A 14528-nucleotide genomic window follows, 5' to 3' on the forward strand; every position below is an offset into this window, starting at 1 on the left:
TGTGCAACTTGGAATTCTTTCTGTGTATGAAGCTTTTATCATATTGGGTTTATCTGCTGGCATAATTTCTTTCCATTCCAATACAACAGTTTTTCTTCAGAAATAATTTTTCTTCTCTTTTCTGGCTCATGTTAAATATTTCTTTGCTTCAAGTAGTGTCCTCTTGTTCTTTCTTGACTAAAAACTGATTTATACACACATTTGTGACTCTTTTTCTTGGTGCAGAGTGGTATTTTTCGTGGTGTAGTGAGCTTAAACACAGTCTGTGCATATTACACAAATCATGACAATGACAAGTGAATCTTGTTTGAAGTAATAGAGGCAAAATATTATTTTTGTCATGTTAAAGCAATTTCCCCAGGTATAATAACAGCTCAAAGAATGTGTGTACATACAAATCATCAATGTGAGATAAGTAGCACCTGCATCATTTCACAACATAAATCATCTCAAGGCACTTCCAAATCCAAGTATTCTCTTGGAGCAGCTCTTTGGCAACAGTGAGAAGAACAAATCCCTCATAAACAGTAACAAACCGTCAGCAGAACAAGTCACAGGGAAGGAGGACATCTGTTATGACTGGTTAGGTTGAGAGTAAAGAGGACAGAGAAAAAGACAGCTTAGAAAACAGGCAAACAATGCATAACAATAAACACTGAGGAGGTCAGTGAGTTTAGTAGCCAGAGATCAGAAATGAGAGAATAAAACCCAGCAAAGACACAAAGTTAGTGCCATGCAGTACAGGTGTAGAACTGTAAAACAGAGTTCTTCTTATTGCTATTGTATTTCAGTGTTTAATTGCAGTTTATTTATTGTATTTGCAGTCAGAGCTGGGGGGTAGCTGGGGGCAGGACCAGCGGATGTCGAACCCGAGGCCTGTAAATCACCTGCAGTATGCGTGGTGCTTGATTACCGCTGCAGAGCTGCAACCAAAAGAGCCGAGTGCTGAAAGAGGAGCCAAGTAAATAATATAACACTGAGTCCATCACTGCTGCTCTGGAACTATTCTCTGAGGCAGAAAACAATGGCAATGTCCATTTTAGAAAAATAAAACAAAAATTAAATATTGCAATACTAGATTGTATTAGTTGTTTTTGTAAATGGAGAAAAATGCAGTTTTTCAGGTTTGTTTTGATATATTTTGTTGAAATTTACTATAAAAGGGCAATTTGTGAATGTAGTACATGGGAACTGTGTTATACTGTATTTAAAAGTCTGGAAAATAGATGTAATTGGCAGTGTAAGGGGTCACAACTACAAAGGACTGCAAAAATAGTTAGCTGAACAGAAGGTCCCATTTCTCCAGAGCCAGTTGACAACACTTCCTATTAATAGTGAGGATTGTCCTTGGGTATTTTTATAAAAGGAGTGTGAGTGTGTGCCATGAGGAAAGTAAGGCAGAAGGGGATGAAGCTTTCTCAGAGAAGACACATAGGAAAAAGCTCGTATTACAGCAGCCTTACGCGCTGCTGGGCTTCATGCGTCACAATTTGCTTTCGCTCACTGCCTTGTATCGCTTTCCCTAAACCTTCTCCTCCATCCTCCTCCTCACATATTCCATGTAGCTTTTCTCCACTGTGCTTTCACACAAACTCACACCCTGGGTCTATTTTTAGCCACCTGTGGGGTTTGAAGGTAGAGTTGTGCCGACCCCTTGTCTCACCCCAGCTCCAGGCCTTACAAGGACCCCCTGGTGGACACGGTTGTCTAGCAACCGGCCGTGTTTGCACCTAAGCTGTGAAGGTCCAGCGCTCGACCCACACCTGCCCTTCATCATCTTAATTATCGGCGTCACCATCGCCCCCTGTCCTCCTTCATATCGTCATCGTTATCTTGAGCTTGGGGTGTTAATGCGGCAGGAGAGGAGTGAAGTTGTGTTGCTATGTCTTGGGAGGAAATCTCAGGGAGTGGAGGTAAACGTTGGAAGATGAAAATCTGAATGTAACGGTCTGGTGAGGTGTTAAAACATTTGCAATCCAGATGTGAAATTAATGAAAAGTTTGTGGAGAAAATGTGCATTCAGCCTAAAACAGGGCTGCACTGATGCCAAGTTTGGCAATTTATTTGGCGTGTTTGACAGCATCAGTAAAAATATTCTGAAATGTGTGATGAGTTCTTGAAAACACACTGCTTTAAAGTATGCAAGGAGTTTCTGGAGCAGAGAAAGCTCAGTCATCAGTGGCTAATGAGGAAATTCAATTGTTTTCTCTTGAAAATGTGCTCCGACTGTCTAGTGTTGCATTTCTATTAGTCTCACAATAGACAGGTCAACAAGGAGAGAGCTCATATTAAAGTAGATAATGAAACTTTTTGCAGGAATACTATCATGTTTCATCAGGCAGTTAGACGCTGGTGAAGTCCCAGATGAAGGAAGCGGATGAGAACATGACTTGAAGAGTGAAGTTGGCGGATGGCTGATAAATTCTGGCTGACATGCTCAGGCTTGTTGAACATGTGCAAATAGATCAATGAAGGTCAGACTGAGAGAGGAGTGATTTCAACAACTTGGGAAAATGGAACCGTTGAAGAGAACAGAGCAGAAGGAAGAGCCCATATTTACAAAAAAATATGGAGACAGTGTAAATGAACCAACTATACTTATTGAACTTATATATAAGCTTCATCTCAGTTAAAAAAAACAAAACAAAACAACAACAACAAAAACAAGATTAAAATCAGAGAAGTAGTTCATCTTCTTTCTAAATAAAACCAGGCACCTACATTGCCTACAAGGCTGCCACTCAAAGCAGTTATGCTCTTAATTATACATAACTTTAAGCTTTTCAATTTAAACAAGTGAGTTATATAAAAATTCAAACAATCTGTGGTTGTCATGAAGAGGGAAATTTGCTTTAAAGACCAAAGCTGTTTTTTCACCACACAATAAACATGTTTATTTTGTGTTGTAAAATTAGACATTTTAACATGAGGGTCTGAGGACTGATTTTTTGGAGCCTGATGTGGCCACTGAAGGAACTGCATCAGACCAATCGCTGACTACAGCTTGTGGCAGTTTAACAGAATTTCTGCAGCTCACAAAGGAGTCACGAGTCTCTAAACCAGGGATGTCAAACTCATTTTAGTTCCACATATAGCCCAATTTGATATTAAGTTTGTCGGACTAGTAAATCATAACAAAATATCCTATCAATAATGACAACTCCCAATGTTTCCCTTTGTTTTAGTGCAAAAAAGTACATTCTGAAAATGTTCACATTTAATGAACTATCTTTTCCAAAATATTGTGAACAACCTGAATTTTTAATAGAAAAACAAGTGAAATTTTAACAGCATTGTGCCTCATTTCATCATATATGCATTACGACTTCCGGATCATAGTGTACCTACAAAGGTACAAAGCATTTAGTCACAGGTATCTGCAACTGAACAATGTAGCGTTTTACAACTTTTTAAGATCAAGAAGTTATTTTAAATTTACATTCATTTCCACATCTGTGTAGTAACCCTGACCACCTGAACTGACACATCACACCACACAAACTAAAGTGAGAACTTTTAAGGAAGAGGTTAAGTTGCCCCTGCCTTGTAAATGTATAAAATTTATACATAAAAAGATGCATCAACAATAGGGTTGTACCAAATCAGTAAGTATTCATTTTCACCTCTGTAATTTTTAACTTTGGAAAGTCATCCCGCTGGCCAGATTAGACCCTCTGGTGGGCCGGTTGTGGCCCACAGGCCTTACGTTTGACACCCCTGCTCTGAACAGTTTGTAACTAACTGAGTTCTGCCTTAAAGTTGTACAAATCTTCTGTGAAGCACTGAAGGCACTTTGTTAGTTTGAATAACAATGACTCTAATAATTTATCTTGGGCTTGGAGATAATACTTTATAATGAAAAAGATAAGAAATAATACAGTGGAAACATTTACCTGGCTAGGTGCTTTTTTTAACTATCAGTTTTGACAAAAATCAGCTGCTAACTTGATAGAGGTAATTTATTAATATATAGTATAATAGAATTAATAATATCTGTTTAAGTATTTTTTTTTAAATTCAGAGAGTTCAAATGCCCAAATAGCCTTCAAATACTGCATATGCAAGAAATGTATATATAGCATTACCAGGAAAAATGCTCCTCATCTTTTCAGCAGAGAGTTACATGGCACGATGACAACTGTTCCCATATTTTTTGTTAATACGCAGCAATATCTAAAAACTTAGCACAGTACCCCAAAGCAGGAGAACAGCCAACCTGGATCTATGCAAACGTGACTAAACGTACCTGCCAGGATGTGTATTTAACGCATAATATCTTGTTTGTTTGACTGGTACAGAAACAGAAAGCTGATTCTGATTTTATGCTTTTTTAGTGGCACTAATCCAATCCCCACAAGAAAGCACATACGTTTGCTTTACCAGCCACACACAAAGTTTTCTGTTATTGTAATTAGTGTAAATTTTACCATTAGAGTTAAGTTACAGTATATGCATTATTAAAGATGATTACTCTCTTTTTTCTGTGCACAGTAAAGGTGTCTAATTGCTTCCATGATATAAAAATGTTCTTTACTCCAGTGGAATCGTTATCTCTATCTTTCAAGCTATTACAACTATTCTGAACATAATCCTTCCACTTCTATTAATAATCACACTGCTGTTGCATCTTTGACAGAGATCTCATAATAAGCAATTACGACAACCATCATCTTTAATATTATATTTCTATACCGAGTCACCATTTCCCCTCATTTCATCCTGATGTCCATCAATGCCATGAAGTCCAATTAGGTTAATGACCCCTCAGAGATGGACAGAGTGTGACAGTGAGCTGTGATAATGATGGCGGAGCTACAAGGAGAGTGGAGGAGGAGGAAGGTCGAGGCCATTAGTAAGAGACAGCTGCTGGAGACAGAGTGACATGTTGGAGGACAGAAGAGCAGCACTGACACCCAGCTACTGTACCAGTCATGTGATAAATAAACATCAACGCAGTCTGAGAACGGATGAGCAAAATGCGAAGAGAACAGAATCACAAGTGTCAAACTGGACGGGGAAGTTCAGCAAACTTCAGTGAGTGGGAATTGTTTCAGGAATGACTCAGTTTGGCTGATGTTTAGATAAATAATTCACTTGAAAGATGGCAGATTTATGAATCAACCCAACTCAAATCCACAAAGTCTGTCAGAAACTTGGGTGTCATGATCGATGACCAACTAACTTTTAAGGCTCATGTGGCCTCTGTTGCTTGGTCCTGTCGATTCTCCCCGTACAACATCAGGAAGCTCAGACCCTTCCTGTCTGAACATGCTGCACAACTCCTGGTCCCAGCTCTGGTAATATCATGCATCAACTACTGCAACTCCTTCGTGGCAGGCCTCCCCTCATGCACGGTCAAACTTCTGCAGATGATCCAGAATGCAGCAGCACATCTAGTGTTCAGTCAGCCAAAAACAGCATGTCACCATTTCACTGGCTTCCAGTTGCTGACCATATAAAATTCAGAACCCTAACACCTGCATTTAAAACTACAATGAAAACTCGAACTCCCTCCCACTCGCTATGTTTGGCCAACAAAAGGCTCCTGATAAAACCACCACAAGGGGGCAGGTCGATAGCAAGACTCTTCTTCTCTGTGGTTCCCTGGTGGTGGAACGAGTCACCAAACTGTTCAATCTGCAGAATCTCTCTCAAAAACCCAGCTCTTCATTGAACACCTTTGTACTTTGTACTGTAAGAAAGCAAACATAAATAAATACAAGATTTCCTATTACGTCTGCGCTGCCTGTAGGCACCACCATCCTAGGATCACACTTGAGCTTGTTTTATGGCTCTTATCCCTGTTGTTTTCTCCTGACTAGATCCTTGCTTGTGTTGTATCAACTCTCAGATGTACGTTGCTTTGGATAAAAGCATCTGCTACACGAAACTGTAGAATTATGGAAATTAGCTGAGTGAATCAAAAACTGTAAAATTGAAGTATAAAAAATGAAAGCCGTGAGCTGAAAGATGCTGTCAAATGCCATGAAACTCATAGAAACAGGATGATGATTGTCTGCAGAATAATAACTACAAATAATCATATGGTCCATTGTTTAATTTTGACATCTTAAAACCATATGCAGAAACATGCACACACAGTAAAGTACAAAGCTCTTGCACTGGACGTTTGTTGCATCAATTATGATGGCACTTTGTGTTATGTTTTGGTTCCTTCCCACTGTCAGAATCCAAAGAGAACTCTGGATTGTTGGCTTCTCTGTTCTAAATTTGTAAGGTCTTCACCTTACAATGTTAAATCCCATGAAATGACATATGTTGTCAATTGATGCTACATAACTAAAATTGAATTGAACTGGTTAGCACTTTCGCCTTGCAGCAAGAAGGTCCCTGGTTCGCGTCCCGGCTTTCCCGGGATCTTTCTGCATGGAGTTTGCATGTTCTCCCTGTGCATGCGTGGGTTTTCTCCGGGTACTCCGGCTTCCTCCCATAGTCCAAAAATATGCTGAGGTTAATTGATTACTCTAAATTGCCCGTAGGTGTGAATGTGAGAGTGATTGTTTGTCTTTGTATGTGGCCCTGCGACAGACTGGCGACCTGTCTAGGGTGTCCCCTGCCTTCGCCCGAGTCAGCTGGGATAGGCTCCAGCACCCCCCGCGACCCTAGTGAGGAATAAGCGGTGTATAGATAATGGATGGATGGATGGATGGTTAGCACTTTCGCCTTGCAGCAAGAAGGTCCCTGGTTCGCGTCCCGGCTTTCCCGGGATCTTTCTGCATGGAGTTTGCATGTTCTCCCTGTGCATGCGTGGGTTCTCTCCGGGTACTCCGGCTTCCTCCCACAGTCCAAAAATATGCTGAGGTTAATTGATTATTCTAAATTGTCCGTAGGTGTGAATGTGAGAGTGATTGTTTGTCTCTGTATGTAGCCCTGTGACAGACTGGTGACCTGTCTAGGGTGTCCCCTGCCTTCACCCCAAGCCAGCTGGGATAGACTCCAGCCTCCCACGACCCTAATGAGGATCAAGCGGTGTATAGATACTGGATGGATGGATGGATGGATGGATGGATGGCCATGTTGATTAATGTTTGAATATTTAAAACACATTAGTATAATAAACATATTTTTTTTTTTAGATAATTCTCTGCATTTGGTGAATTATTGATTAATAAAACAATTAAAGCTTCAGCACATTATTTCCATCCCTGCATATGTAGATAGCAAAACTGCTTTAACCCACTGTGGCATGGAAACAGGACCTACTGGATATGGATTTCCCGTAGTGTGTAACGTTTGGGGAATATGGATGCTGCTTTAATGTTGTAGGCTTTTTGTCAGGTTCCTTGAGCTTTTCCTGAGTAGTTTTTGTGGTCTGGTGAGGTGCACTGTTTTTCTGGGTGATGCTATTGCCATCACTTAGTGCTGTTGCTATTTTGGGGTGTGTTTAGTCTTAAACAATGTGGATGCATATCAAACCAACATCCACATAAATACCAGGAGCCAATTTATCCAGCAGAACATCACGGTGTAATCTAAAATCATACACTTTACCTGTCACTTGTTTTATTGTTGCTGATCAAGATATTTACACATCTAAGGAGTGAATTTAACCTGAGGGTGGGTCACAAGCCAAGATAACCTCAATACAATACTTCATCCTCATCTCTCTGTCTACTATTAACAGGACAAAATGTGGTCAGGAGCAACTGCTCCAAACTCCACAAAACCAACAAAGCTTTGTGCATGACAGAAATGGCTGACAGGAAGAATGTAAGTGGTTGAGGAAGCAGAGAGATGAGTAATATAAACTGTAGTATGCCTTTATTTTCCTCCTTAGAGATTTTGGTCCATGCTGATATGATAGTATCACACAGTTGCTGCAGATTTGATTCATGATGTGAATCTCCCACTCCACTGCATCCCAAAGGTTCTATTGGATTGAGATCTGGTGACTGTTGTTTTGGAGTTTTCTGTTTAACCAGGCTCAAGGTAAGAAACAAAAGCTTCTATCTGACTGGATCTGTTTTTGAGTTATTTATTATCTTGCAAGAGGGAGAAGGTCAAACACACAGCTCGCAAGCTGTTGGTGAGGTTCTCTGTCCAATGCATAGTACAGACGTTCTCCTACACAAAAATGTGAATGATATCAAACTCATGCTGTTGCTTGGCAGGCTACACTTAAGTCATTGTTTGTTCTGACACCTTTGCACAGTTCCTGGTACCGGGTACACAGTTCTTGGCATCAAGTCTGAGTTTGTGGTTTACACATCTAGTGAAGTTCCTGCTTTAGCAGTGGTCGATGGGGAACCGCTACATCGGGGGGCATGATGACCTTATCTTCACCTGACAGAAAGCAGAAGCTATACCTAAAATTAAAACCTATGAGTTCAAAGGTTAACTGGAGTGAAGGTTACACTGAAAGGTTATACTAAGGTTAACTGGAACAGAGGTTATACTAAGGACACAAAGCAAATTTTCCATTACACTGTGGAAGCCCTTGGAGTACAGTGAACTCTGTCATGTCCAACAAACCAGTTTGAGACGATTTGAGCTTTGTGACATGGTGCATTATCCTGCTGGAAGTAGCCATCAGAAGATGGGTACACTGTGGTCATAAAGGGATGGACATGGTGAGCAGCAATGCTCAGGTAGGCTGTGGCGTTTAAATGATGCTCAGTCGGTATTAAGGGACCCATTACACCACCAGCAGCAGCCTGAACTGTTGATACAAGGCAGGATGGATCCATGCTTTCATGTTCTTTATGCCAGATTCTGACCATTTGAATATCACAGCTGAAATGGAGATTCATCAGACCAGGCAATGTTTTTCCAATCTTCTATTGTCCAATTTTGGTGAACCTGTGCCAATTATAGCTCAGTTTCCTGTTCTTAGCTGACAGGAGTGGCACCCAGTGTGGTCTTCTGCTGCTGTAGCCCATCTTCTTCAAAGTTGTGCATTCAGAGATGGTATTCTGCATTTCTTGGTTGTAACCAGTATTTATTTGAGTTAGCGTTGCCTTTCTCTCATCTCCAACCAGTCTGCCCATTCTCCATCTGGCACCAACAAGCATGCCACGTTCAAAGTCACTTAAATCCCCTTTCTTCTCCATTTTGATGCTCGGTTTGAACTTCAGCAAGTTGTCTTGATCACGTCTACATGCCTAAATGAGTTGCAGCCAAGTGATTGGCACCTGTTGAACAGGTGTACCTAATAAAGTGGCCGGTGAGTGTATAATGCACAGAAAACACCATGCGAGCACTGGAGAATAGTTTTATTAATTCTCAAATAACAGGATAATGTTCAAGACTGACATTACAGTATAGAAATCGTTTACTGCTAACAGTAACTACAAAAAACTCTTCATAGATTCAGCCATTCGGTTTTAAAATGATCACTGTTGTCAATACTGGACAAATGCATACAATCTACCCAAGCACAGACATTCCTTCTGGTGATTTAAAAGTTACACAGTTATCGTTTTTAAGACATCAACAGAAACATGTAAAAATCTCATAAATTCTCATTTCTGTTGGAGCAATAAAAATATTCAGTATTCTAAATATGTGAACTGAGGAGCCATTCACAGCAGCAATGATAGCTGATAAAAAGTGGGATAAGTTAGTCACAATATACTGTAGTTCACATTCAATAAAGTGTGGACCAGACAAAGCGCAGATGAGTGGCAGCATGGGCTTTAACCTTCATTTCAGAGACGAATTTATGTCAAAAGTGTAAAAATATACATGATATATGATATATATTTATATATATACATACATTAAAATACAGTTATTTCCAGTTTAAAGCCATCAGCAAGTATTTCCCAAAACAGAGATCAGAGATTCATATTAGAAATCAGTTTATAAAGGAAGCGACATTGTTTATTTTGGAATCATATATTTCTTCAAAAATACAACAAATAGAGCTCTAATGTGATATTTCTCAAAAATTTAATAAGAGAAGATTACTACACAAATGAAATAAAAGCAATGAAAGTGAATTTAACTCTTCTGTCAGATGTTTAATAGTGAAAAACTGATCATAAAGCAAAATAGAGATAAATGAATTGATTGTCTGGCTGTCTTTTTCTTAATGTTGTCACTCTAACAGAAGACACTTCAGTGTTTTAAATGTTAGTATGAACATTTTCAACACGGTCCAGTTCTCTTTCATTGGCCAATGTATCTTTCATGTTAGTAGCACATTATACCGTTTAATATCTGGCTTATAATAACACATGGAGTAATAACAATAATAATAATAAGAAAAATCATATATTTTACACAATGGCTTGTCTGGCGCCTTTAGTTAAACTTCTCTTTCGCCGTCATGGTGATTAACAAAATGATCTTTTTGATGTCTTCTGGTAAGAATCCCTAAAAAATAAAAGTGTGTGTGTGTGTGTGTCAGGTGAGGTGAGGAGCCCTATAGGTTGCTGAAGAGTTCATTTTTCTTGGTCCAGTCCATTGGCGGGGCTCTCTTGTTGGAGCGTTTCTGGTGGGCGAGCTCTTTGACCTGCTGCAGTGTCATATTGAGAGCTGGGATGGCATCTGTGATCGGACCCTGAAGAAACAAGGACAACAAAATGCTGATGGAGAACAGATTTTGGCGAGAACATGCTGCTGTGGTGTATTTTGTGCGTCGTACCTCAGGCGGGGTGTTTGCTGGCGGGGTTGTGAGCGAGGCGTTGGACGAGGCGTTGGATGGAGAAGGACTGACGGACAGCTTTGAGTCCCTCTCTGCCTCTTTGGCCACTCTACCATTCACCTGCAGAGACAAACTTATCAGCATTACTTCCTTACTTCATTACTATGAGCCTTATCTAGCCTTCATGCAGCTATAGACTTCACCACAAGGGGGCAGACTTGTATTTGAGTTGCTTTTTTTCCTGTTAAACACAAGTGTACATTTAAAAAAGTGGCATTTATAGATTAACTATTTTCAAACCAGCCTTTCAGACATATAATGGGCTTCACAAAAACAAAAGATTGTTCAGGAACAGTAGAAATAAAATGTGATGGAGGGTTTTTTACTGTTAAACATGTCTTCAAGTAGCTTCAGTTCAACAGTGAGTTTCATGATTTGATTCTGCATTTAATGTTTCAGAGGCAAAATATATTTGTGATTTGCTGTTGAACCATTCAGACCTTCCAGGTCTACTTTCTGGCAGCTTTCAGTTTTTATGCACCACAGATCTGGAACAAACTCCCAGAAAACTGTAGGTCTTTCAAATCACGCCTGAAGACTTTTTCTGTTTGTTTCTGCCTTTCATCAAACCAAATCTGAGGCTCTTGAATATTTTAAGGTGCACTAATTCCTTTCTATCTTATTTTTTATTGACTACATAACTCTTAATTGTGTTGAAATGTCTGTTTTATATTGCTATATGTTCCTTTTACACATTGGCTTGCTGCATTTTATGTTTTGTATAAAGCACTTTGAACTGTCTTGCTGTTGAAATTTGCTGTACACATAAAAATGCCTTCCCTTACTGCCTATCTCCACAAATAAATGTATAAAAAGGCCAAAGAAATGAAAGATTTCTGCAGTTAAGTCTGTTTAATGATCAAGGAATCACTAAACAGAGGTATTTCTTGTGGAGAATATCTGTGGAAAAGGTCATGGAATCTAAACTTTGTTTTGCAAGAGATTTGTGAAATCCAAGTAACTCTACCTTGTTTTTCCTGCTGGCTGAACTACTCGTCACTCATTAATTTTTCTCCCCAGCAATGTGCAGCAGTTTGAATGAGCTGATAAGGTTGCAGGATGAGGAATTTCAATTACTTGCAGTATCACAAACATAAACCTTGAAAACCTGATTGCAGTTAAGATTTTGAACCCTCCCTACAGTCTCCCACCTGACTTCTTCCTGACCTCTCGCTCCTCCAACCTTTTGCGCTTGTTACGCAACAATACGTGGAACATGTAACTCTGCTGGTGCACATACAGTTCCCCGAGTAACGGGAAGTCCGGGTCAGGCTTCACTTTGCATATCTGGCCGGGTGCCCAAGAGCGAGGCCGGCACGCACTGTAAACACAGTACTTTCTTTTAGTTTGTTCACATCCAGGCTGCCATTATCTCAACCCATCAACGCTGATTTACATAAAAGTATTCGCAGGGGAACGAGACACTCCGGTAACCTGAGAGGCCTTTTAGAAAGCATTCCTGCGATACAACTAACAATGAGAACTTTCACAGACACGAAAGTGGAATCCATCTTCTCACCTAACTCTCCACCGGAAAGTATTTCTCAATATGTCAAACTGCTCCTTTACTCCTTCTGGAAGCTGTTGTGTCTCGTTGGGATTAAACTCAAATCCCTCTACACGATTATCATGAAGCTGTTCCATTTTAATATGCCAATTACACGCTACACTATGAACTATTTCTGTGTAAACTCTCTGTTAAATAATTCACAAGTTAATGGAGCTGGGTGGAGTTTTCTATGCAGCGCCACACAATGAGCACCAGAATGTTTAGACAATCACAGGAAAGTGTGTTCAGTACGTGTCTGTGATTAATAGCTCTGATGTGGCACACCACACCTGAAAAAAATAAGATCCCTGCTGGGTTGTACGACTGCGCCACACGAGGAGCTGCAGGGCAGAACTTTTAAGACTGAGCTATCGATGCTGCTTCGGCAAGGAGGGAAGTGGCCTCTGCGGGAGACTGACAAATCTCCCCTCGCTTCAAAGTTCAAGTCCTACTTTTGGCTTTGCTCTGGAGCAGATTTTCAAACCAAATGATGTCTCTGCAGACTTCCAAGTGTCCCTCTGTGTGATAGACCTGCTGCTGCTGGTGAGTCTTACCTTCTCCTCCATCCCTCCGTTAATGACAGGCTCTGGCAGCGGACCTGTTCACAAGGAAATCACACAACAATCACTCATGGTCTCCAGAAATACAGCTCTCCCTGCCTTTCTTCCTCACTGACTCGCTGGTCCTATTGTCATCATAGTACTTTATGTCCTTCAGTCCCAGCGAGGCACCACTGGAGCAGAGAGATCCCCTCTGCTGGATCAAGAGTCTTCCTGCAGCTCACCTTTCATTCCACCAACACCTACTCTATTACATAGCACAGGTATGAGCACATTATCTATTATGCATGTGTGGGTCATCTTCTATGAGAAGCTCCTGGTCCACTCTACCTCTCCCTCCTCCTCCAATAAACCATTCAAATAGCTAAAGTGGAACATTTTTCCATCTTGTTTGACATAGAAATGCACTGACATTCTCATATAACTACAAGCGATATTAAACCACATTTAGATATGCGGTGCCTGCAGCCTACCTTCCATCCCTCTGATCCTCTGCACAGCCAAAAAAGTGTTCTGAGCTAATTATTGCAGATATCAGCTGGTCCTTCAGAGTTAATCTGAGCTGTGAGTCCTCGGTTCTTTGTTGTGTTTGTGTCCCTGACTCTGAGAGGAGCCTCTCCAGGTCCTAATACAGCTCCAGCTCAAGCCTGAGAGGCCACTTGGAGAGAGCACCTTGGAAACCAAACAAAGGTTCTGGCCGGCCTGGCTGATCGCAGAGATGCTGTGTGTGTCTGGATGTGAAGAGTCAGTGTGTGCAGGTGCCCTGTGAGTGGGCAGCATGTGAAGTGCAGGCAGTTACCTGGGAAACTCCTCTGTGGAATCTCCCCTGTAGAGCGTTATTATTTGTAATCCTGGACTCAAACACTGCTGGTTTAAGAGTCAATGCATTCAACTACAGTGGAGGAAAAAGCCAACTACAGTTACCCAAGAGCTACACTATCGTTCAAAAGTTTGGGGTCACTTGGAAATGTCCTTATTTTTGAAAGAAAAGCAGTTTTTCGATGAAGATAACTTTAAATGAATGATAAATACAGTCTAGACATTGTTAATGTGGTAAATGACTATTCTAGCTGGAAACAGCTGATTTTTAATGGAATATCTCCATAGGGGTACAGAGGAACATTTCCAGCAACCATCACTCCTGTGTTCTAATGCTACATTGTGTTAGCTAATGGTGTTGAAAGGCTCATTGATGATTGTGCAATTATGTTAGCACATGAATAAAAGTGTGAGTTTTCATGGAAAACATGAAACTGTCTGGGTGACCCCAAACTTTTGAACAGTAGTGTGTATTTAAGTAGAATTTGGAAATAGTTTTTATTTTGCACTACTTCATGCTTTTACTGTTACAGTCATTAGTACTGTGCATGCAGTTACACACTGTAAGTGCTTTGGACAGCACTGCAGTTATCTAGCAGCTATAATTACTAGAGAGATTAGGATTTTACATAAAAACACTGAAACACTGACGTGAAGCCTCTTGTCACATTTGAGATATTTATCAGCTCCACTAACAAGGAATTTAAATAAATAAGAGATCAAATTATCTATTAGATTACAAAAAAGGCAAAGAAAATCAGAAAATCCATTACAGATTTGTGTATCAGAATCTAAATGTATTTTTTCTGACCAGTTACTAATCTCAAGGTCCTTCATACTTATCGTGTGACCTTTAGGAGACAGCTAGACTTATTAATTAGGAAGTTTTCTAATGATATAATAATCCTTTTGGTCTTTTTAAAACAAAAAT

The 14528-nt window shown here is 40.2% G+C and overlaps 1 protein-coding gene across 1 annotated transcript in view; it reads right to left on the bottom strand.

Annotated features, from left to right (window-relative positions):
• Positions 1-9218: 9218 nt before the first annotated feature.
• Positions 9219-14528, bottom strand: part of nherf1b (NHERF family PDZ scaffold protein 1b) — a 38310-nt gene continuing 33000 nt past the window's right edge. The window contains exons 4-6 of the mRNA XM_023265416.3: positions 12773-12816; positions 10610-10729; positions 9219-10525 (exon numbers count right to left, since the gene is read on the bottom strand). Of these exons, the coding sequence (XP_023121184.2) occupies positions 10388-10525; positions 10610-10729; positions 12773-12816 (302 nt within the window). The 3' untranslated portion in view covers positions 9219-10387. The remainder of the gene's footprint in view (positions 10526-10609; positions 10730-12772; positions 12817-14528) is intronic.

This window comes from Amphiprion ocellaris, chromosome 19 (assembly GCF_022539595.1).
Source record: "Amphiprion ocellaris isolate individual 3 ecotype Okinawa chromosome 19, ASM2253959v1, whole genome shotgun sequence".
NCBI classification, from domain to species: Eukaryota; Metazoa; Chordata; class Actinopteri; family Pomacentridae; genus Amphiprion; species Amphiprion ocellaris.